The sequence below is a fragment of the Papaver somniferum genome, chromosome 5 (genome assembly GCF_003573695.1).
Source record: "Papaver somniferum cultivar HN1 chromosome 5, ASM357369v1, whole genome shotgun sequence".
Classification (NCBI taxonomy): Eukaryota; Viridiplantae; Streptophyta; class Magnoliopsida; order Ranunculales; family Papaveraceae; genus Papaver; species Papaver somniferum.
The window spans coordinates 70,358,333-70,380,456 of NC_039362.1; the positions used below are offsets into that span (position 1 = coordinate 70,358,333).

Here is a 22,124-nt window from a genome sequence, read left to right on the forward strand (position 1 = left end):
CTTAGAACCAAGCCTACAACAAACTGCTTTTGGACTTGGAATTGCATTTGTCAATGGCTTGAACTTATTCATACATACAGTATATGGGAATTAGGAAATTGACAAAACATAAATATATATATGGAAGTAGGAAATGGACAAAACATAAATATATATGGAATGATAAATGGATACCTGTAATAGACAATACCTTAGCCAACCTATGTAATTCTAATAATAACCACCTAATCTGGGTTTCAGAGTTAATCAACTCTGATACCTGTTCATGGGATCTTTCTCTAATTAACTCAATTTTCCCCGTTGAGATTGCACATAAAATTAGTAACATCTATCTTTTTTAGGATAAGGACCAAACTCCTAAAAAATATCAACTTAGATGGACAGTAACTAGATCAGGGGAATATACAGTTAAATCCTTGTATGATAAACTGAATGAATCCGAAACTGATATAGTTAGTCTATCCTTGTCTGTTTTTTTTTTTTGAAATCTATGTGGAAGTTAGATATCTCTCAAAGAATTAAGTTATTTTTATGGAAATGCTTACAAAATGCTTTGCCTGCAAATTCTAAACTATTTGGAAAAGTTAAAGATGTTGTTCCTCATTGTACCATGTGTGGGGTAGAAATTGAAACAACTGAACATCTTCTATTTCACTGTCCTTATGCTAAGGAAGTGTGGAACTCATCACCTTATCCTATCTCTTTGACTCTAGATACCTCCAGTAAGATTTTAGATCTTTGCAAAGACTGGCTCAATAACCCTAGGAAAGAAATATCTATTGAATTAATTCTTACTAAGATGTGGTTTACTTGGAAAGAGAGATGCAATAGGGTTTTTGAAGACAAAGCTAAAACTGCAATTAGTATGGCCATAGAAATTCAGAGGCATATTTATTTTTGGTCTAAAAGAAGTTGTAAACCTAAAAAAACTAAGCAGGTTCAAAAGAAGAAAGCTTCCCCTATTTGGAAATCACCACAAAAAGATTCCCTAAAAATCAACGTAGATGCGGCATGGATTTCTGAAACTTTACCATCTGGTTATGCCTTAGTTATGAGAAATGGTGTAGGACCTTTTGAAGGAGGAAGAGCAGGACAGTCAGCTGGTTCAGATCCTCAAGAAGCAGAAGCTATAAGAGTGTTGCAGGCAACAGTTTGGGCTAAGGAGAAGAATATTAAGAATTTTAGCATCGAGGGGGACTGTGAAAGACTTTTCAACTACTTTCATAGAAATAACTCAGATATTTCTTGGCGTGCTAAAGCTTGTCTTGATGAGTTAAATATGATAGAAAATCTTTGCACTAATTTTTGGGGATTTTATTTTGTTCCTAGACTAGGAAATATGGCCGCGGATACTTTAGCCAAGTTTATAAGGACAACAAATTCTGCTTTAGATTTGGAGATCACGCCTCCACTCTATATTATGCATCAACTATCAATAGATAAATCTAATATTGAGAGACCTACTCAAGGCTCCAGATTAGACGGCTCTACTTCTATTGTAATGTCGACTCACTTTGAGTCTTAATTTTTCAATGAACTATCTTATTCCCAATAAAAAAAAGGAAGAATTTACTATCTCGAACAAAAAAAAAAAGAAAAAAAAAACTAATCACCGGTTAGTTGCTGCTCAGGCTGCACATGAGCCGGTACGGTCCGGATTTCTGATGGAACCGGTACCTGTATCTGGTGTTGACCGGTACCTCACTTTGAGGACCGGTACCTATACTTGTACCTGGACTTGGACCTGTACCGGTAAGACTGGCCGGTTCCACTCTGGTACCGGGTTTTTACCCTATCTATTTTCTTATATCTTCATTGATAGATACAACTAACTTTACAGTTCAAATCATAGAGTTTCCATACAAATTGAATAGACCAGATTACAACGAACAAATATCAAAATTCATCATAAATTGATTTGCATAAATCATTATAATCATACTAATTTGCATATTGAACAAAAACTATCACTGCCTTCAATCAAACCATAGCAATTAATCACGATTGTTTTTGAAACAAAAATAAACTCCCACTTCAATTAATCTTCAACTATTTCTCTATCTTCAATTACTCTTCAACTATTCCTCCATCCGATTCCTCCCTATTAACCATGTGAAACCTAATATCATTAGCTCAAGATCTATGAATCTGAAATTAATGAAAACAATTTCGATTAGAAATTGGAGATTCACGAATTGAAATTGAAATTAATATAATTAGCTCAAAACCCTGACTAAGATAAATATAATTAACTTAAAACCTTAACTGAAATTGAAAGATAGGTGCTCATGAAAACCCTAATAAACACATAACCTAATCATGATGATAGAGAGGGGAAAAAAAGAAGATGATAATCTTTACATACGTAGGATAATCTTCATTTGTGGTAGTTGTACTGGTACCTCCTCCGTAGTGGATTACTCGTTTTCTTTCCTCACAAAATCATGGCTAGCAGTACAGAAAAAGTGAACAAAAAAGAAGAATAGAAGAAGATGCATAAAGAAGAAATGAAGAAGATGATGGTGAGCGTGAGACTCTCCAGTAGAAGGCAAGAAGATGATGTGAGAGTCGCCGCAGTGAAGAAGAAGAAATCCAGTAGAAGGGAAGAAGATGATGTGAGAGTCGTCGCAGTGAAACTAAAAATAAAAATGACAAACAAATCAATAATTTTAGGGTTTTCATGAGCACGGATGTTTGAAATTGATTTCTCAAATGATGATCAACGGCTGCTATTAACCGGAATTTTCAAGCCGGTACAAGCCGGTACTCCTCCTAGAACCGAGTACCTGTACTGGTCTATACCGGTTCTCATATTCAGTCCCGTTCCCTGTATTTCCTCCTCCAGTTCCGGTTCTTTTTTTCCGATTATGATGCGGTTCACTGGTTCCGATCTGATTCATGTGCATCCTTAGTTGTTGCTTAACTAGATTTCAAAATACCAACCAAAACAAATTTTCAACCATTCCATATTTCATTTTAAACATGTCAAGGAAATCTTCTTCACGAAAAGACCTATAGTTAAATTAACTCAGCACCAAATATCATGTGATGCAATTGCAAACTAAAAGCCGGCTGCAATTACAACTCTTCTTTCTAAAAATGCACCCTAAAGTAAAATCCAAGGACAAATCAAGTAAAGATGGCCACACCAAATCAAAATTGAATGACAGATGACTGGGTCACAGGTCACTGGCTTATTGCTGGTTGAAAGTTAAAATTCAAACTGTAATAAAATGTACCAGACGTAAGATAAAGCAGCATGGTATCTATCATAGTGACAAAATATATACGTACCCGCCACGCCGTCAACAGAAAAAACCAAATTACATTTGATATTATACGAAAAGACCACAGCATCCCCTCCTCCCCACCTTCTCCTTGAATTTAATGCTGACAAATGATGACTGGTGTCGGGCCCCACAAAAGACATTTAACAAAAATAGCCAATGAGTAACCCCATATTTTTACTATAAATATATAAGCATAAAAATTAATATAAAATTAGATAGCCAATCAAAACTCGACAACGTTTTTCAGACAAACCACTGGTTTTGTCCAAAACCACTGTTTTCCGAATCTAGAACCACCATTCTTAAAAACCAATCCATTTTATAATCCATACTGCTCGTACGACAGAGATTGCCAGATTTGGGGACACACATTTTTTTCCATCAACTAATTTTAAATATCTTTCCACGTTTCGGCCTCTCATTGGCTAAGTACAGTAAACTCGGTAATCTCCAACCGTACGATTGAATCCAACGGCTTGGAATGATCACAAGGTGGATTTGACGTGTAAGGTATTGACAAACTTTATAGTTCTGCAAACGGATGTATGGGATACAAAAATGTTATTGTCCAATGAATTGAAGACAGAGAAGAGGAGCAAATAAGGAAGGTGGAGAAAAAGGAAAAAACCTAGATTATGTTTGTTGTTATAAACTGACTGACATTCTCAAAAATATCACAAAAATGAACCCTAGATAGTTGTGTGTATCAAACTTCTTCTTCACTTTCATTCTTCTTATAGCTGCTGTTGTGATATTGGAATATTAATTATTATACTAGGGTTTTCTTTCTTTTCTGGCCGGTCTTCTTTTAGTATCGTTCAATGATATAGGATTCTTTCTTGATTTGATTCATATCATTTGCTGCTCCTACCTTAATAAGAATCCAAGAAGTAAGAATGGGGAGAGGAAGAGTACAACTGAAACGGATAGAGAACAAGATCAACAGACAAGTGACTTTTTCAAAGAGAAGGTCTGGTTTACTTAAGAAGGCTAATGAAATCTCAGTTTTATGTGATGCTGAAGTTGCTTTGATTGTTTTCTCAACCAAAGGAAAACTATTTGAATATTCTACCGATGCTTGGTACGTACTCTATCTGTCTATTTATCTCATTTCAGATCTGTTCATCAGCATACTTATTTATTTCATACTTATTTAATTCTTCAATAGGCAGAGAGAAGTAGTACTGTTAAATCTGTTATGTTATGCTGTTGATGATCTAATGCATTAATTTAAAAATATGTCGTGAAATTTTGCATACAGAAATGATCAGTTAATTTCTCATACCGGTACAAAGGTGTCATATAACGGTGTAAAGATATCATCCATTGTTTTAAGTTGATCATCATATAAACAAAAGAAGAAGAGTCTTTAATTGAGCGTTTATTTGTTACTGGTTTATATTTAGAGACTATAATGATATTCGTTACTATACAATTAGGATAATACTAACTTAAAGCATTTTCACCCCACCCCACCTGTAATTGGTTTCTGTTGATCTCCTTTTTAATCCGTTTAATCCGATTGATAAGGTACATATGTATCCGGTTATTCTGATAAATAAGGTACCATGAGAAATAATATCTAATGAAAAACAAGAATAACCAAGATATTTTCCAACAAAAATTTAGTTGGTTGAAAATATATTATTGTTTACTAAAAATATCTCCTCTATTACTGGATTAGTAGACACTTTAATTTTTTCCTTGCTGTTTTTGATAAAGTAATGAAAGCTTTTATAGATGTACCTCATGCAATAAACTTGATGCAGTACAGTGTGATGAATATCACTTTAATAGATTTGTATCTATAAATGGGTTAGTCTTTAGAAACCCTGAATAGGCAATCAACACAGGAGCTGGAATAGGTTATTTCGGGTAGTAGCAAGCTGATGCCAAAACTTATTGTCGGCAAGTTATGTTATATGAGTTCAGCATTTCTATAAATCTGGCACTGTAGGTGCATGCACTGATGATGCACGCATCACGCACATAGCAGTGATTGAACTTTCTGGATGCAACCTTTAGTATACATCATCAAAAATTGTCTGAAATACAATCAATATATATGTCTTCTTCCAGTAAACAGCATATCTTTGCGAATCCTGTAATTTGTGACTTATGAATTCCATATGCAACTTTCATTAAAGCCATCAAATGTTTAGCTTACATTAATTGCCGTCATGACTTCCATCTTTTATAAGCAAAAGATAGTGTTTTTCATTAGAAATGCATAGTAAAATTGAGAATGTGTAGCAGAGAGCAAAACTTATAGCAATTGTTTTTTCTTCTTTATATCTGGATTAGTTGCAGGTATTTAACAAAATTGTGGCCTATATTCATGTGAATTAAGACTCAATATTATTTTGCTCCATCATCTTAGCTTCTAGGTTCATGTATGTGTATATATATATTGACTGCTTCTTTTCTTTTAACCTCTTAAAATTTTTGGCGCACTAATGCAGCATGGACGCCATCCTTGAACGATATGAAAGACAATGTTGTGTTGAGGAAGAGCTTGTTGGAACTGATCAAGAATCACGGGTACGTCAGTAGTGTATATATACATTGATAACCTCTAGTTTGAAGCTCATGACTGGATATGTCCACGTACACATTGTTATAGTTGAATCTCAGTTTAAGATGACCAATAAGCCAAAGAAAAAGATCTAATCAATATGCCATTTTAATAGTTCAGATTAGTTAAACATCTTTGAATGCTTGCATATAGACTCGGCTTCATATATAATTTTCTCTGTCATGAATATGGTTTAGTGAAGCAGTTAGTTAAAGAGAACTAAAAGATTAGAGGCATGGACGAAACTAAGGGTGGGCTAGCTATGGTGCTAGCCGGTAGAAATTCTTACAAATCCTGTATATTGGCTACCCAAGTCCACCCAATATTTAGATTTAACCCACTCAATGTTTAGATTTAGCCTATATTAATTCATATCTTGAGATGTGACTACCCAATGTTTATCGTTGATCTTTTCCATGAGTGTAATATAACAAAAATCTACCTAAAATGCAAAAATCTAATTGCCGAAGTTAAAAAATTGTCAAATTTCCAGTTTTATAAGATTTTATATTTTTCAGACGTTTATATAAATCCTTTAGTCCCACCCAAAATTTAATCCTAGTTCCACCACTTCTTAGAGGGTTGTATCTGTGATAGCATTATTGGTGGACTAATATGGAATTATCCTACTGGATGCATGTTTAAATGTAAGCCTGTCCTCCATGCATCATCTTTTTTGCTCCTTTTTAATCAATATTCTTTTAGCCGTGGTCCATCAATGCGACTCCATATTTAGGGTTTTTCATCTATGTTAACTGTTAAGGTCTTACATGCATGGTGATGTTTGTTTATTCAATGAGAAAACTTTTCAGAGTATGAGATATAGCCTGTACCTTGATCAACTTAGATCATACTAACTGCTGATACTTATTATAGGGAAACTGGTCCTTGGAACATGCCAAGCTTAAGGCCAAAGTTGAGGTTCTGCAAAGAAACCAAAGGTACGTATTGGTTAAAATTATTTATTAGGTCTGTATTTAAGATGTACACAGCAATTTATACAACATACTAGCATGTGACAGCTAAATCATCTGCATATCATCTAAAATGACCATGATCAGTAGAGGCGCATGTATCTTTCTGGATACATATCTCAAAATCTCAAATGTAGTGCCTTTGAAGGGAATAAACACAGGCATCCTATAATTATCATTACAATATAAGTTTGAAACTCATCAAAGAAAAATGACAACAGAATATTCAAAAACATTCAAATTACAAAGGATTTTCCTTTTTGCGGGGCCAAACAGATATACAAACTTGTATGGGTACTGTATAAGTGAAGGGGTCATTTATATTAACGTGAGGATTCGTAATTTTACAGGCATATGATGGGAGAAGATTTGGAATCCTTCAATGTGAAAGAGCTACAAAATTTGGAGCACCAACTTGATACTTCCTTGAAGCATATTAGATTAAAAAAGGTATTTACAACTAAACGCTACTTAGTAACTTAATTTTATCTTTGTGTTGAGTTACCTAGAATCTAGATACATTAAGTAGACTAATTCTTTTTCATATTTATTTGTACAGAACCAACTCTTGTATGCATCCATTTCTGAGCTTCAGAGAAAGGTTTTATTCTCTCTATGTCTCTCACATTCAGAATAACATGATTCCTGTATGTTTGACTAATCAAAAGTAACAAATTTCTCATGCATATACATTGTTATTAATATGTGACAGGAAAAAGCTTTACAAGAGCAGAATACTATTCTAGGGAAGAAGGTAATTTACTTTCTTCAATTGAAAAAACTGGTAGCATTAGTTGGATACCGACATATGTCCACTAAGAGTAAGAGGGTGACTACTATTATAAGTTAGGGTGTGGGCATGTACTGGATGCAGTCTAGGATGTTCACATCCTGCTTTCATGTAAATGTATATCAACTTTATTATGTTTCATTTTCTCGCTAGGAACTTTCTTCATCATGAAGTTATCATTGTTGTATATAGATCAAGGAGAAAGAACAAGAAATGGGGCGTTTGGATCAGCAGCAGCAGTCAAACCAGGCTCAAAATTCGTGTAGCCAAGCTCAAAACTCAGCTCAGAACTCACCAACCTTCCTTCTGTCGCAGGAACTTCCTTCCCTAACCATTTGGTAACACACATGCTCTCTCTCTCTCTCTATCTCTCTCTCTATCTCTATCTCTATCTATATATATATATCAAGTTGAGTTTAAATGTTTTGCAACTCTATGGATTCGTATTACAACAGCACCGGTGCTTACGAGCCTGATGCAAGACCCATAGCAATTCAAACAGTTATTCCACGGTGGATGCTTGGTCTCAAACAATAGAACGATACTTACTTCCATGGTGGATGCTTGGTCTAGAATCAATAGAAAGATATTCACTTCAAGAAGGAGAGCGTGTGTACTGAACACTGGCAACAGTAATATTGATGGATGTTTCATATAGATTTGTACCTGCACCTGTACCTACCAAGGTAAGATCATATACATATGAAGGTATATGTAATGACGAAGAAAGAAATCAGGGATCAATGCTCTATTTATTTTTTTGTATGTAAAGTTTCCTTTGTTTTGGGGTTAACGAACACGGTCAGTTTTATAAGTGCTTACTGCGAAAGTCCTACCACCTCTGTATGACTTTATAAGAATGCTTATAAATATTTCATGTATACATACAACTCTTATATGTTGGAAGACAAGAAATGCAATTTTTTTAATAACTTAAAACCCTAAATATTAAGGGTAACAGATGATGTACTGTATTCAATTGTGACCGAGTTTCAGCAAAAAGACAGTTTCTTGGTTGAAGTTCTATTACTATTTGTACCTCCATAGTCAGGTCGGGGGGTTTTAGTTTGCCTTTTGCATTTCTGTAGTGTGTCCAGCTTGGGTTTCTTGTTTCTCAGTTCTTATGGCTGTATTGCTTTTACACAGCTTGCCTCCTTTTTAATCCGTCTTTCTTTTCTGTCCTGAAGAAATAATGTTTACATCTCTTTACGTCAAGATAAACAGCTCCTTACTGCACCAGTATTAATGGTTAAAATGCTCGTACCTAAAGACAGTCACCACTTCTGGGGTGTAGGATAAGAGCATCAATCTATGACTTGATGCTAGTAGGTAGGTATAAAAATGTCAAGTTCTTTTCTGTGGTAGTTCCCTCTTGTTGCTGCACAGTGATTGCATTCAATCTAGGTCTTATGTGGAGTTCGAAAAACCTGCCAAAATGCAAAACTTTATGCAAGTGTGGCACAAGAATAGTCCAAGCTTTCAAGCTAAGGTAAGGCATGGAGATAAATGTAACAGAAAGATTCTGTTCCACTGGTGATACTGATGGACTGGTTCAGTTGGGATGAGTTTCGCAAGTAATTTGTTCAATTTTGAGACTTCACTGTTTTAAATTCTTCGAGTAGCCTTATGCTGCTGGTTTAGCGATTTTTGTTCACATTGGGTAAAACATAAAACTTTTTCAATGGACAAATGATGCCATCTCATTTGAACCGTGTTTTAGGGCATACCTAAAACTTTCGGGGCATACAAAACAATAGTCTCACCTTGGGTGACCTTATAAGGGGTACATATGGGTAGTTCAATTACCTATATACCCTTAAACCTTTTAAATTACTAATCTACCCTTATCCCTAATACAAAAACCTAAAATCAATTTATCAAAATCAGTTTCAAATTAGTCTTCTTCTTCCTCCCCTCCCCTGCCTGAGCCGAACCCTCACCATTTTTTTTTCATCGCATCGCCGCGATACTGATAATCGTTGATTCGTTAAAATTTGATCGACGATTAAACTCAACTCAACTATATAATGGGTCGTCGTAATAAGGTAACGCGTTCTAAGAAATCAATTGAAGAACCAATTGAAGATGAAGATGTTGTAGAAACTGAAAAACAAAGTGAAATCCAACCAGAAATCCAACCGGAAGAACAAAGTGAAGAACCAACTCCTGAAATGAGAATAAGAAGGTAAGTTCTACAAACCCATCTCGTATTTGATGTTTTTGATTGGTATAATAGGTTTAATACGTCAAAAATTAGGGTTTTGCGACGGTTACAGTGTAGGATTCGGCTTAAAAGTATGTTCAGATTTGCGCCGAACTGTTTTTGAAACTGAACTCTGAAAGTGCATATGAACAGTTCGGCTTACTAGTTCATTTTCGTGTTGAGCCGAACTCAGTTATGTAGAAGCCCTGTATTTATTCGATACTATTAGTTTTGAGCCGAATATGTATTGTTAGAATTTCATAAATTGTGCTAGTGTATAGGTTCAGCTTATTCTATGATTTCATTATGCGCTGAATATGTGTTACAATTCATAAGTATAGATTCGGCTTATTCGATACTATTTGTTTTGAGCCGAATATGTATTTTTAGAATTCATAAATTGTGCAAGTGTAGGGGTTCGGCTTATTTTATGAATTCATTATACGCCGAATATGTGTTTCAATTCATAAATACAGATTCGTCTTGTTCGTTTTGAGCCGAATATGTAGGATCGGCTTGAAAGTAATTTGTACATATAAGCCGAACCACACTCTGTGCATAATAATCAAAAGATTAAAACATAGGTCGGCTCATTTGTGTTATTTCGGGTTAGCCGAACCTGTTGATTTGTTGACAAATTTTTGGTATTTCAAATCCATATTTCATACAGTTAGTTTTCCTTTGTTGTTCGAAATATTAGGCTTATAAGTTTTATACTTGTATCAGGAACAATGCAGCTAAAAAGAGGAAAAAGATGGAGGTAACACCTCCTACTTCTAAAACTCCCGATCCTCAAGGAGGAGCCACCAAAAAATTAGGAGCAAGAGGTAGAGGAACTGGCATTTTCGAAGAAGAAGATGAACAAGGAATAGATGGAAGACAAGAAGAAGGAATAGATGATGATGAAGAAGTTGATGATAATCAAGAATTATAACCCCAACGAAAACCCGAGAAAGGAAAGAAGGTTGCTGAACCCGAGAAAGAGAAGAAAGTTGCAGAACAACGGATTACGGGTTTACACATTCCTGATGAAGATGACGTAATTTCACATCGATCGGATGGTTTGCCTCATGGTCTTCCGGAAGATGGAGGAAATGTGTTGATTGGGTACGCCGATTCTTGGGGATTTTTTTTATGAGACTCCTGATCACAAACGTGCAGTCCGAGTATTGAGACACCAGAGGGCAGCAGAATGGAAACTTTCTGAAGAGGTTCCTGATGAGGTGGTTTCTTACGTACAATCCTATGCTTTATGTCCTATTATTCAATATGGGCATCAGGAATATGATAGTGTGACGACCTCCGCCTTTTCCGAGAGATTTTTTCCAGAGACTTGCACATTTCAATTACCTTTTGGATAGATGGAAATCACTCCTGATGATGCGAGTAAGATTACAGGGCTTAAAGCAAGGGGTGTAAGCGTGGATGCTGATTATTATGATATGAGTTGGGAGGAGATCTACCAGTTGTACGAGGAAACTCTTGGTTGGAATGCATACAAAACTGAGTTGGAGTTTTATCAATCCGTTAAAGGTGTCGATTCCGTTTTCATACCCAGTGGGAAAAATAAGAAGAATAAGAATACCAAGCTAACTAACTTGAAAAAGGAATTTGAGGACACAAAGGAGAAAGTAAATGATGGGGTATTGGTAATGGACGAGATCAAAGTGAAGCACACCGGAACGACCTACTTGCTTTATACTCTTGGCAGAGATATCTTTCCTGATCTTACCGGAAATAAGGTGAATGCTAATTATCTCCAATTGGTAAAGAATCTTGCTACTGTTAATAAGTATGCTTGGGGAACGGCTGCGCTTGCTTTCCTGCTGGACCAACTTGTGACCGCCTCTAGGTTGACAAGTACAAACATTGGAGGAAACTTCACTATGCTTCAGGTAATTCTCGACGATCAAACTTCAAAACTTCACTATGCCGAACCATCCACTGAGTTTTCAAATTTCATTCTTACCTTGTTGTGTCCAAGCAAACAATTTCTAGTGTTCTGTTTCTATTACTTCAATTCCTTTGATTTTAGATGTGGTTATTTGGATGTATGTGTGGGTATTTGACCATTCCCCAATTTTGGAATTGGCCAAAACATTTTAAAAGGATGTCGAGTGGGTTGATACAGAGCCAACAACAACAAGGTACGAGTACGAGGACTCGAAGAAAAGGAATAAAAAACAGTTGGTGGCAAGTTTGAGAGAGAAGTTTTCAACCATATGTGAAGGAAGATGAAGAAGATGAATTTTTTGAAGATGAAGAAGATGAATTTTTTGAAGATGAGGATATGCCGGTGAGTATGTACCATGGGCCATTGTTCTATCCCGGTGGTTATGTAATATACGATCCTCAACGAGTACTCCGTCAATTAGGATGCATCCAAAAGGTTCATTTGTTTGACGAGAAATTCAGGTTGTTTCCCAAGGGTGGTAATGGAACTAAAAGCACCACTTCATCATGGGAATCAAAGTATGATCCCGAACCTACCCTTGAGTATTGGAATGAATTAGATCTTAACAAATTAGATGTGGACAAATTAGCACCTTTAGGTGATGATCAATGTGAAGAGGATCCGGGCTACATGGATTGGTATAACCAAATTTCTCATCCCTTCATTATCAATAAGAAAAGTCAAAAGGTAGCTGATAAGGGGAAGGCGAAGGAAACCAAGATCTCCGCCAAGTCTGCTTCCGAAGAAGTAGTGATGGCTTTCAGGATAATGGTAAGAATGACTTCACTTTATACTCTTGCATATATTAGTTCATGGTAAAAACGTATTTAATCTCACGGTTGGAAGTTGTTGACAAATGAAAATAGGTTACCGCGGGTAGGGAGATGTTGAAAAAAATGAATACCAAACTTGGTTGCAAAACACCTATGACTGTTGAAGAACAAAAATACCTCTACAACAAGTGGGATGCAATTATAAACAAAGGAAAAGGACCCGAGGTACCCGCACAAAGGCCTACCACTAAGAGGTCTCGACAAGTTGGAGAAGGTACAAGTGGGGGTGGTACTAGCGGCCCATCCGGTAATAATGATGCGTCAGAAGATGAACGCCAAAGAGAAAAAAGTGGTGGTCGTGGAACTAACAATAAGGGTCGTCGTTAAGTTCACTTTTAAGTTTGCAAGTTCTTTTTAATGTTTTCTTTAGTATTGAGTACACTTTGATGGTGTTGCAAACACCTTGACTTTTAGGCGCCGAACTATCTTTTTAATGTTTGCGTAAGTGCACTGGAATCATGTTATGGACACCTTGAATTTCATGTTTTTATCGATAGCGTAATAGTTAATTATTTAAGTGGTTTTGCTGGAAATTTTTATGTTCGGCTTATCTTGTAATTTCAGTTGCAAGCCGAATCTGTTATTCCCAAAGTTCGACTTATCTTGTAATTTCAGTTGCAAGTTGAATCTGTTATTCCCAAGGTTCGGCTTATCTTGTAATCTCAGCTACAAGCCGAATCTGGTATACCAAAGGTTCGGCTTATCCTTGAAAAGGCACTTTGTTTTCTTCGTCTTTGTTCTATTCTTTCTCCCGGTCTTCCCAACATATACAGAACCCTTCTTAGCCTTGCTAGCGCCGCTTCCACTTCGCTTACAAATCATTTCAAACCGATCCCCTCGGCTTTGTCGTCCTTCAACTAGTACACAATTTATCTTCATTGCGTGTTCCTCAGCCCAAGCCTGTGCTTCGGTATTACTTTTCCATGTCTACATTCATTCAAACACAAATAATTAGTAAGTAAAATTTCGGAATATTCCGACAACGTTAAGGTAAACAACAAGTTCTTACATACCAAATCATTTTGGAAGTGATCTTTAGTATCTTCGTGAATTACGTCTACTGGATCAGGTTGATTTTCCATCGGTACAGGTCCACCAAGCGCGATCTACAAAGAATTTACAAGGTTAGATACTACAAACAAAAATTAGTGGTAAGGTTCGGCTTATCGATAATCATAAAATGTGTCGAACCTGGTACATTTATAAGGTTCCTCTTATACGATATTCACAATATGTGCCGAACCTAGTACAATTACGAGGTTCGGCTTATACGATATTCAGAATATGAGCTGAACCATGAACAAATTATGAACCCAACCATTAATAATGATATGTTCGGCTTATACGATATTCATTAAATAAGCCGAACCATTAACATGTTTTCTTCCAAAAGTTATAGTGTAGGGTTCGGCTTGTTATGAAACTTTCATATAAGCCGAACTAGTATCTAGTAAATAGGTTGCAAGTGGAAAATATATGTTCGGCGCATAACGTAAACAGTTTCAGCTAGCCGAGCTGTTCATCAATTGGGTTGGTTCGGCTTATAATTTTAAGCCGAACCCTATCCTGGTTCGCCGAACCATGATGAAAAAATACAAACTTTTGATAATTTCAAGCTACAAAAGTGAGATTAAACATGGGATAGAAGTGTACCTGTGTATTAGAAGCATTGGGTTCCTCATATATGTACTCATCATCTGGATTTGGCTCATAAAAATCATCGCCTTGAGTTTGAGTTTGTGTAAAATCATTCTCATAATCTAAGAAATCAGCCATTTCCGGATCATTGTTGTAGTTGATGTGTATTTTCCTACGTTTTTTAGATGAATAACCCTCCTCATCCTCCATTGAATCAAGATACAAATTTGTTTCTCACTTTCTCCTTCTCTTTCTCTCCTTCTCAATAAAAATTTAATTTTTTTTCCCCAAAATTTTTCATCTACACAAACCTTTATAATTCTTAAACTATCTTAATCACTAATCAAATTATTTTAATCACTAATTCAGATTATTAACACTAATACAGAAAGGGCAGATTTGCCATTACCAAAAATATTTGGTTAAGGGGTTTTTGATTTTGCTATTTACACCCCTATTTTGTCTTTATTCAGTATGCCCTAAAACAAAGTTCTCTCATTTCCCCCCCAAATATAAAAATCTCATTCCTTACATGATAATCCCAGTTTTACCAAATTGATATTTTCAATTTCCACATACCTAATTTCTATAAAATTTTGTTTCTGTGGACGTAAATGAATTCCAGTAGTAGCACCTAATAATTAACAAGGTAATTAAGAGGGAGCAAAGCCAGAACATCACCACATAGTGGGTGCAAGTGTTATCATTAATCCTTCCATCATATTCCATTACATTTTGAAAATAAACGTGAACTAAAAGAAACATATTTTACATGAGACGAGCAGGAGAGCGCCTGACTGATAGATGTATATAGCAACGCATGTATTTGTTCAGATAGTCAAATGGGTACTAGAGTGAAATCTCCCCCTTCACAATTTTACTTGGTTTGACTGACTGCTTCGTTCACCGGACATATTTACAGAGACCTAAACTTTCCTTTATTTTTTTCTCTTTTCCATCATGTGGAAGCAAATATCAGCTGGTTTCATTAAATACCATCACCTAAAAGCAAAACAGAGATCAGCACACTTAGATAAGTGGGAAAAAGAAAAGACACAATCCCATAAAACAAACCTATTCCAAAGTGTCTTTTTGTTAACTGATTCAAAGAAAAGATGACAAGTAGAAATGAAGTAACTACAGAAACACCTCGAGTCATCATGGATCATGAAGTGAAAAATCCACAAATGTAAACAATGGGCGTAATCAACACTCATTGGGTTTCATACACCATTACGTCCCTTTCTCTTCTATATAGATACATCACTATAATACAATTTCAGTTCCTCTTTTGAGGTTATTCCCCAAGGAAAAAGTCTTTGCCCTTTCAGTTCAAAACAGTTCAAACACCTATGTTTATATTCTAAAGAAATATATTCTGCTGAATGTGTGACCAGGTTTAACGTGATTTGGGTGTGGTGGTATGTGATAACATTGTTCTTACACAGTTTTACAAACAGCGTCTAAAAACAGAATTTGAGGAACAGACTGGAGGTTGCTTAGTATTAGCAAGTCATATTAGCCAGCACTTGCTAAATGTAGCAGGAACAAAAACATAGGTCTTGAAATTCAAGTCTCTGATACTACTCTGGTATGCATCTCTAACTATAATAACAACTAGTTCACAAAAAGAGAAAGGAATCAGAAAGTGCATGAATTAAACAGATATAGCAAGTTACCTTTCCACAGACAGGACAGGTTTCACTTCTCTCCATCCACTCATATATACAAACAAGGTGGTAATGGTGTGAGCATTGTGTAAGAATTTTTGGATTTTCCGGAGTATATTCTGCAAGTAGACATAACCAAGAAATTAGCATAATTAACGTAAAAGCCTAACTATTACAATTACAACTTAATATCAATAAGAGTACCAAAAATTGCCCCGTGAAAGATTTTTTCTTACTATTCTCGTTAAGAAAACCCATTTTAACAGATCCCACTAACTAAATTAGACAGATAAAGAACCCTCTTTTTTTCAATGGCAGAAAATGCTACATTCACCCATTTAAGTGTACGAATCGAGCCCACAAAGTAAAGCAGGCGAACCATAATATTCCCACAGACCTAGTTACTTTAATGGAAAGCGAAATAAGAATTATATTGGAAAGGGAGAATACACTAAAGTACCAATTGCAGAACAAGTTTATTACTAACCTTCGAGGCATGTTGGGCAGACATCTTCATCTTCTGCTGATGAATAGACATAACCAAATCCACTTGACACCATTGCCAGTTGGTGTTTCATTGAGGACTCGGACAGGCCTGCTTTTGACCCACCTTCAGCAGACTGATCCCATTTCTCACCCCCCTTTACGTATTCTTGACTCGTGTCAGTATTACTTCTTCTCAGAGGTTCAGATTCCTCGTGTGAATGACTTGAGCCCTTGAGTAAATTTCTTTGGGAACGGAAGCATCTTGGATCATCATAAGGCAAAGGCCTAGGAGGGGAGCGATACGTGCTGGCTAGAGAGTCGTCATTAGATGTCTGAGAGGTTAATGTTGCTGTACTCGTGATTGCTGAGGGTATCGGATGCATCTCGTCTCTCCGGAATAATGCTGTGTACTGTAAAAGATAAGAAGGTAAGGAATCATGTACGATCTCTTTGGAACTTCAATTAAAATATCCTACTTCGAAGGATACACCATGCAGATATTCATGAAAATAATTTAAATCCATTTGTAAATTTGTAATGATAAATCCTCTACAATCAAACATTCGAACAAGATGTACTTTTAATTGATACGTCGATATGGAGTGAGGCAACTCTATTTAGATTCATGTATACCAAGTTACTCTCTACCAAGAAAACATCCTTGGACGCCAATTCAGTTGCCTTTTACTGATTTAACATAGCTATACAATTCCTAGATACACAGCCTTAGACGTCAATGACTTATCTTTTAGTCATTTAACATAGCTATGTAATATCCTCAACTTCTTACTAAATATAAAGGTAACTATCATAAAAGCAGCAAATTGTATCCCTTAACTGTAAAATCCTCCATGAAAACTGAAGTGAAATAAACACAATGGGACACATGTACACAGTTGAACAAATTCAAAACATAAAAGAACTGCTAGAAAAGCAATTAAGTAATTATGAACTAAGCAAATAAACACGATTATGAATGGTACTTGGTCAAGCTGAGAAGTGCAGCCAAACATAAGTCTACCTCCTGAGGTGTTCTGAGCCTGGGCTAGGCTCCAACAAACATTGAAATGAAACCAAAACCACGTACTGATAGCACTCAAAAGCTACATCTACATTACACGGGATATCCTCCAACTGATTTTGCCAATTACTAAAAAGTCACTAGTAGAGGTACCTTAAACATCTTCAAATCATATTTCTAGCCTTTTTTCATCAGCGTGAAGTGTTCTTGCACAAATATAGACTACTAATTATCGTACCAATATACTGAAAACTGACAATATAGGCAAGTCCCCCAACAACCTTTCCATCTCAGACAATTACCTAATAATTTTGTTGAAAATTTCAGAACATTTAATAATGTGACAGTGAACTAAAAGAAGCGTAAACTTAAGAAACTTACCGCATTCAAGATGCAACCCAGACAAAGACATGATCTGAAAATAGTATTGTTGGGGTTAACATATTCGTCCAATTGATCAGCACGCAAGCAGCAGCAAAGTGCACCCATTAAATTCTTCTCCAACTAAAGGCTTCCAAAGTAATTCGCTTGTCTCATGCACAAACACTCCACGTCACAGTAAGTAACAATCAGAGTATATCTCTTTCAGCAACAAAAATTGTGAAAATGTAATATATGGAGGAACCGATGCTCACTATATAATATAATGTCTTCTATACCTAGTAGGATCTCTCTCTCTCTCTTCTCTGTCTTTTTCTATCTATCCTCAATACAAAAGCTTGAGTCTTCTATAAATACCAGAATTGGCCGGGATGAACAGAGTCTTATTTCCTTTACTTTGACCTGTCAATATGCACAAATTTCCCCAAAAAAGCATCAGATGAAAATTTGGTGCAAACTGAAGAAAAAGTGTACCAAGAAAACAGCTCCTAACGACAGTGACAATTACAATGAACCCTTCAAAAACCCCAAGAAAACTAGACCCAGAAGAATTAATTAAGAACTACCCATAAAAGACCCCCCTTTTTCAAAATTCTGCGAACTTCAGATTCTTTTCCAAAAGCAACAATTTTTATCTAAAAATACCACCAAACCTAGTGAAGAATTCAATTAATTATCCCAAACATTGAAAATCCTTACACAAAAATTAGCTCAATTTAGACTATTAACATTAAATTTCCTTAAATTAAACCCTCAAATCGGAAAATCAAAACGAACCCATTACAGATGATTAGGTATAACAATCATCAAAATCCTTCTACCGACAAAAAAAAAAAAAACACAAAAAAAACACAACCCAATCCAATTTTAGGAAAAAAAAAAGTAGAGAAGATAAAGTACCTGGATTATAATTCAAAGATTGAGAAAGACAAAAACTTTTCTATTTTTTTTTCCTCCAGGGAGATGAATGAGCTGATCAATAAACACCCGACAGAGAAACCAAAAATTCCAAAACTCTGATTTGAGTTATTTTTCGAGAGAGTTTGATTTTTGGTTTGACGTGGGATTTCTCGCCGAGGAAGAAGAAACAGAAGAAGAATCTAAAAAAGAAACTGGGGCTTAGGTAAGTATAGGTTTTGTATTTTTGCTAATAAATTCAAATATAATATACTTGTTGATAATATACTTTAACTAACATCATAACAAATATAGGTAACTTGTGTGAAAAGACTGTTGGATTTAGATCTAACGGTTCAAAAACGCGTGATGGTGGATTTTGTTATTAGATCGGCCTAGTGTTTTTTTTTTCCCCTTCAATCAAGATAAATACGTAGATGGTTTATAAACAACGTTGAGTGCCACTGAGGTTACCTAAATGCATGGAGATTATATTGCAAAATTTATATAAAATAAGATAATCTTAATCATGGTAACCATAACATCACATTTCTAATTTTGTTTGGAATCCCAATAATCTCTCATAGAGCAACGAATTTTTAGTGATATAATTAAAAAAATTTAGTAATATAACCATATGGAAATAATTTTATAATTCGACATGTTTTATTATTATTGGATCCATATACATTCATATTCCACACTGTGTTGTATTTATAGGTTGTTTGGTTACGTACTCTCAGGAGCTCTTTTTTGACTTCTAGATTTTAAAAGGTGAGAACTTGCAAAAATAAAAAAATTAAATTTATGTGAAGCAAAAGTTTTTATTTATGACTTCCGTTTTTGGTATCCAAACGCGTTATTGTTTCCACGTGTCACGTGTCACTGTATAATTTTTTTTTCTTTTTGGAGCATGTACTAATTTTTTTGTTTATTACGTTACATAATCCCTCGTCAATAGGTTTTTCCAAATTCCTTGTGGCAAAACATTTTTGCGTTAACACAAATTGGATGGTATGAGTAAAATAATTTGGAGATTAGGATTTTATGACATTATTTGTGGTCTATTTTAAAGGAGCAAAACAAAATTTCCTTTTGGAAGCGGGTTAAACTCTGTAGATGAACTTATTCGGATTATCAAGTACGCTTTAAAAGAAAGGAAAAAACCAATTTATCCGTGAGGAATAACTCTTAACGGCATTATTGAAGTTTTATTCTTGAAATTTCAATTTTTTTCTTTTGAAAAGAAAAAAGGTCAACATTGATCTTAAGTACATATATCTTCCTTAACTATTTGTTGTTTAAGAAAATTTCATTTGTTCTTTTTTTTTTACCTGGATAAATTGTGGCATACTGTAATTAATTTGGGCCTATGAATTACTTCATTTATCTATTAAGAAATGATAAGGGGTGTCTAAATTTGATGAAACTACCAATTTACCCCCTTAAAAATATTAATACTACCAGTTTACCCCATTAACTCTTAATAATAAAACTTAAAAACAAAATCAGATTTTTAATTCCATCTCCTCATAAACCGATTCTTCTCTTCTTGTTTTCCCTCTTTTTTCATTTTTTTGAAACCAAAACACCGTCGATTATCGACGATCCAAAAACGATTAATCGTTCCTTTTTTCTATAAAATGTCGTCGAAACCAACGCGAGTGAATCATCCTACTAACAGGAAATTTCCTAGTAAGGATAATCCCGGAATTGTTGAAGCGATTCGAAACAAAACGAAAAAAAACTGTTGAGGAAGTTGAACCATCTTTGATCGCACAAGAGGAGGAAATGGGTCGAATCAGGTACTTTTCTATCAACCCAATCCCCGAAACTAGGTTTTAGTAACATGCAATCGCTCAAAAATTGGTAATTTTCGATTTCAAAAATTAGTAACATGAACCGATTGTATTAGGAATCGGTTGTTGTTCATGCCCATATACCCCGATTGTGCTGCATGTGTTTTCTGGTTCGAAAATTTTGAACAATAATCGGTCAATGTTCATACCAAAATATCCCGATTATGTAACCGTAGGGAAAACCATTTTTTTGTAACTCTTTTTCGTTAGAATCGGATTACATATGTGTCCACATAGCCCAATTGTTTAGACACTTCTTAGCCATAATCGGATTCTATATATGCAAATAAAATCTGATTGTTGGTTGTAATATTACAATCGGGTTTTATAACAGTATCAAGTAAACCGATTGTTGTAAGAAAGTATGCCCAATGTTTCTATAACTTTTCCCTATTAGAATCAGATTACATTAACACTTATATAAACCGATTGTAGATGTGTTATGTTAGGAATCAGTCTTTATATGTATATCGAGTAAACCGATTGTAAACCTTGAATTCAAAAATATGCATTGAATTCCATTGTTGTTTGTCGCTTATCTCCGTATTTTACAGGCCAAACAAGGGCAAGCAACAACGTCAAGCCGAAAAGAAATATAAGAGGAAAAATGATTTGGATTCTCCTCAGAGTTTGAGACCCCTTCGAGAGGGTGGTCAAAGTTTAAATGATTCCCTCCAAAGGGGATCGGGGAGTAAATCCAAAGCGATCCACATCAATGACCCACCACCTTAGGAGGAGCAACCAGCACAAGAAGAATTTGATTTTGATACACCTACTAAAAAAGGAGGTGGTGATTGAGAAGTTGCTGAAGAAGAAAGTGGTGGCAAGGATGGTGATGAAGAAAAAAGTGGTGGCAAGGATGGTGATGAAGAAGAAAGTGGTGGTAAGGATGGTGATGAAGAAGAAACTGGTGGAAAGGATGGTGATGAAGAAGAAAGTGGTGGCAAGGAAGGTGATGAAGAAGAAACTAGTGGCAAAAAAGGTGATGAAGAAGAAAGTGAGGAAGGTGATGAAGAAGAAAGTGGAGATGAGAATGATGGAGAAGAAAGTGAGGATGAAGGTGATAAAGAGATAGGAGAAGTTGAAGAACAAGTCCAAGGAGGAGAAGTTCAACAATAAGTCCAATGAGGAGAAGTTCAACAACAAGTCCAAGAAGGAGACGCTCAAGATGGTAAGAAAGATGGTAAAAAGAAAGGGGACCACATGCCCGACCCAGAGAAGATGTTTCCTCGCAGCCCTAATGATCCTTTGAAAGGGTTACCCGGTGATGGAGGACGGGTGTTATGGGGATACAAAGAGAGTTGGTCTGCGGTCGTCTGCCATACCATAGTAACTACCTAAACCTTATGCTATTTAATATAAAATTTATTATCCGTGTAGTGTTTTGATTATTGTCCATCGGTTTTGTTTTGTTTTATAGGATCACAAGGATGTCGTTCCTCGTATGAAGCCAGGAACGTCAGGGAGTATGATGAAGAGTTGGCCACTGGAAGGAATGGAATCAACCATTGGAGAAGTTGAAGAAGTAGTCCAACTAGTCCAATCTACAGGGT

At 35.6% G+C, this 22,124-nt stretch overlaps 3 protein-coding genes across 3 annotated transcripts; 2 read left to right on the top strand and 1 right to left on the bottom strand.

The window, feature by feature from the left end:
* The first annotated feature begins 490 nt into the window (after window positions 1-490).
* LOC113279154 lies at window positions 491-1,525 on the top strand. The gene has a single exon (XM_026527859.1). It carries the CDS (start codon window positions 491-493, stop codon window positions 1,523-1,525), a length of 1,035 nt encoding a protein of 344 aa, XP_026383644.1.
* A 2,352-nt stretch (window positions 1,526-3,877) lies between these two features.
* On the top strand, window positions 3,878-8,608 carry LOC113281852 (truncated transcription factor CAULIFLOWER A-like). The gene is made up of 8 exons (XM_026530735.1): window positions 3,878-4,371; window positions 5,753-5,831; window positions 6,742-6,806; window positions 7,190-7,289; window positions 7,399-7,440; window positions 7,552-7,593; window positions 7,822-7,967; window positions 8,085-8,608. Exons 1-8 carry the CDS (start codon window positions 4,187-4,189, stop codon window positions 8,164-8,166), a joined length of 741 nt encoding a protein of 246 aa, XP_026386520.1. The 5' UTR covers window positions 3,878-4,186; the 3' UTR covers window positions 8,167-8,608.
* A 6,302-nt stretch (window positions 8,609-14,910) lies between these two features.
* LOC113281853 (E3 ubiquitin-protein ligase At3g02290-like) lies at window positions 14,911-18,947 on the bottom strand. Its single transcript, XM_026530736.1, has 5 exons — window positions 18,716-18,947; window positions 17,816-18,217; window positions 16,415-16,823; window positions 15,937-16,046; window positions 14,911-15,259 (listed from the first exon to the last, which is right to left on the bottom strand). The coding sequence occupies exons 2-5, from the start codon at window positions 17,921-17,923 to the stop codon at window positions 15,233-15,235; spliced, it is 654 nt and encodes a 217-aa protein (XP_026386521.1). The 5' UTR covers window positions 17,924-18,217; window positions 18,716-18,947; the 3' UTR covers window positions 14,911-15,232.
* Window positions 18,948-22,124: the final 3,177 nt, after the last annotated feature.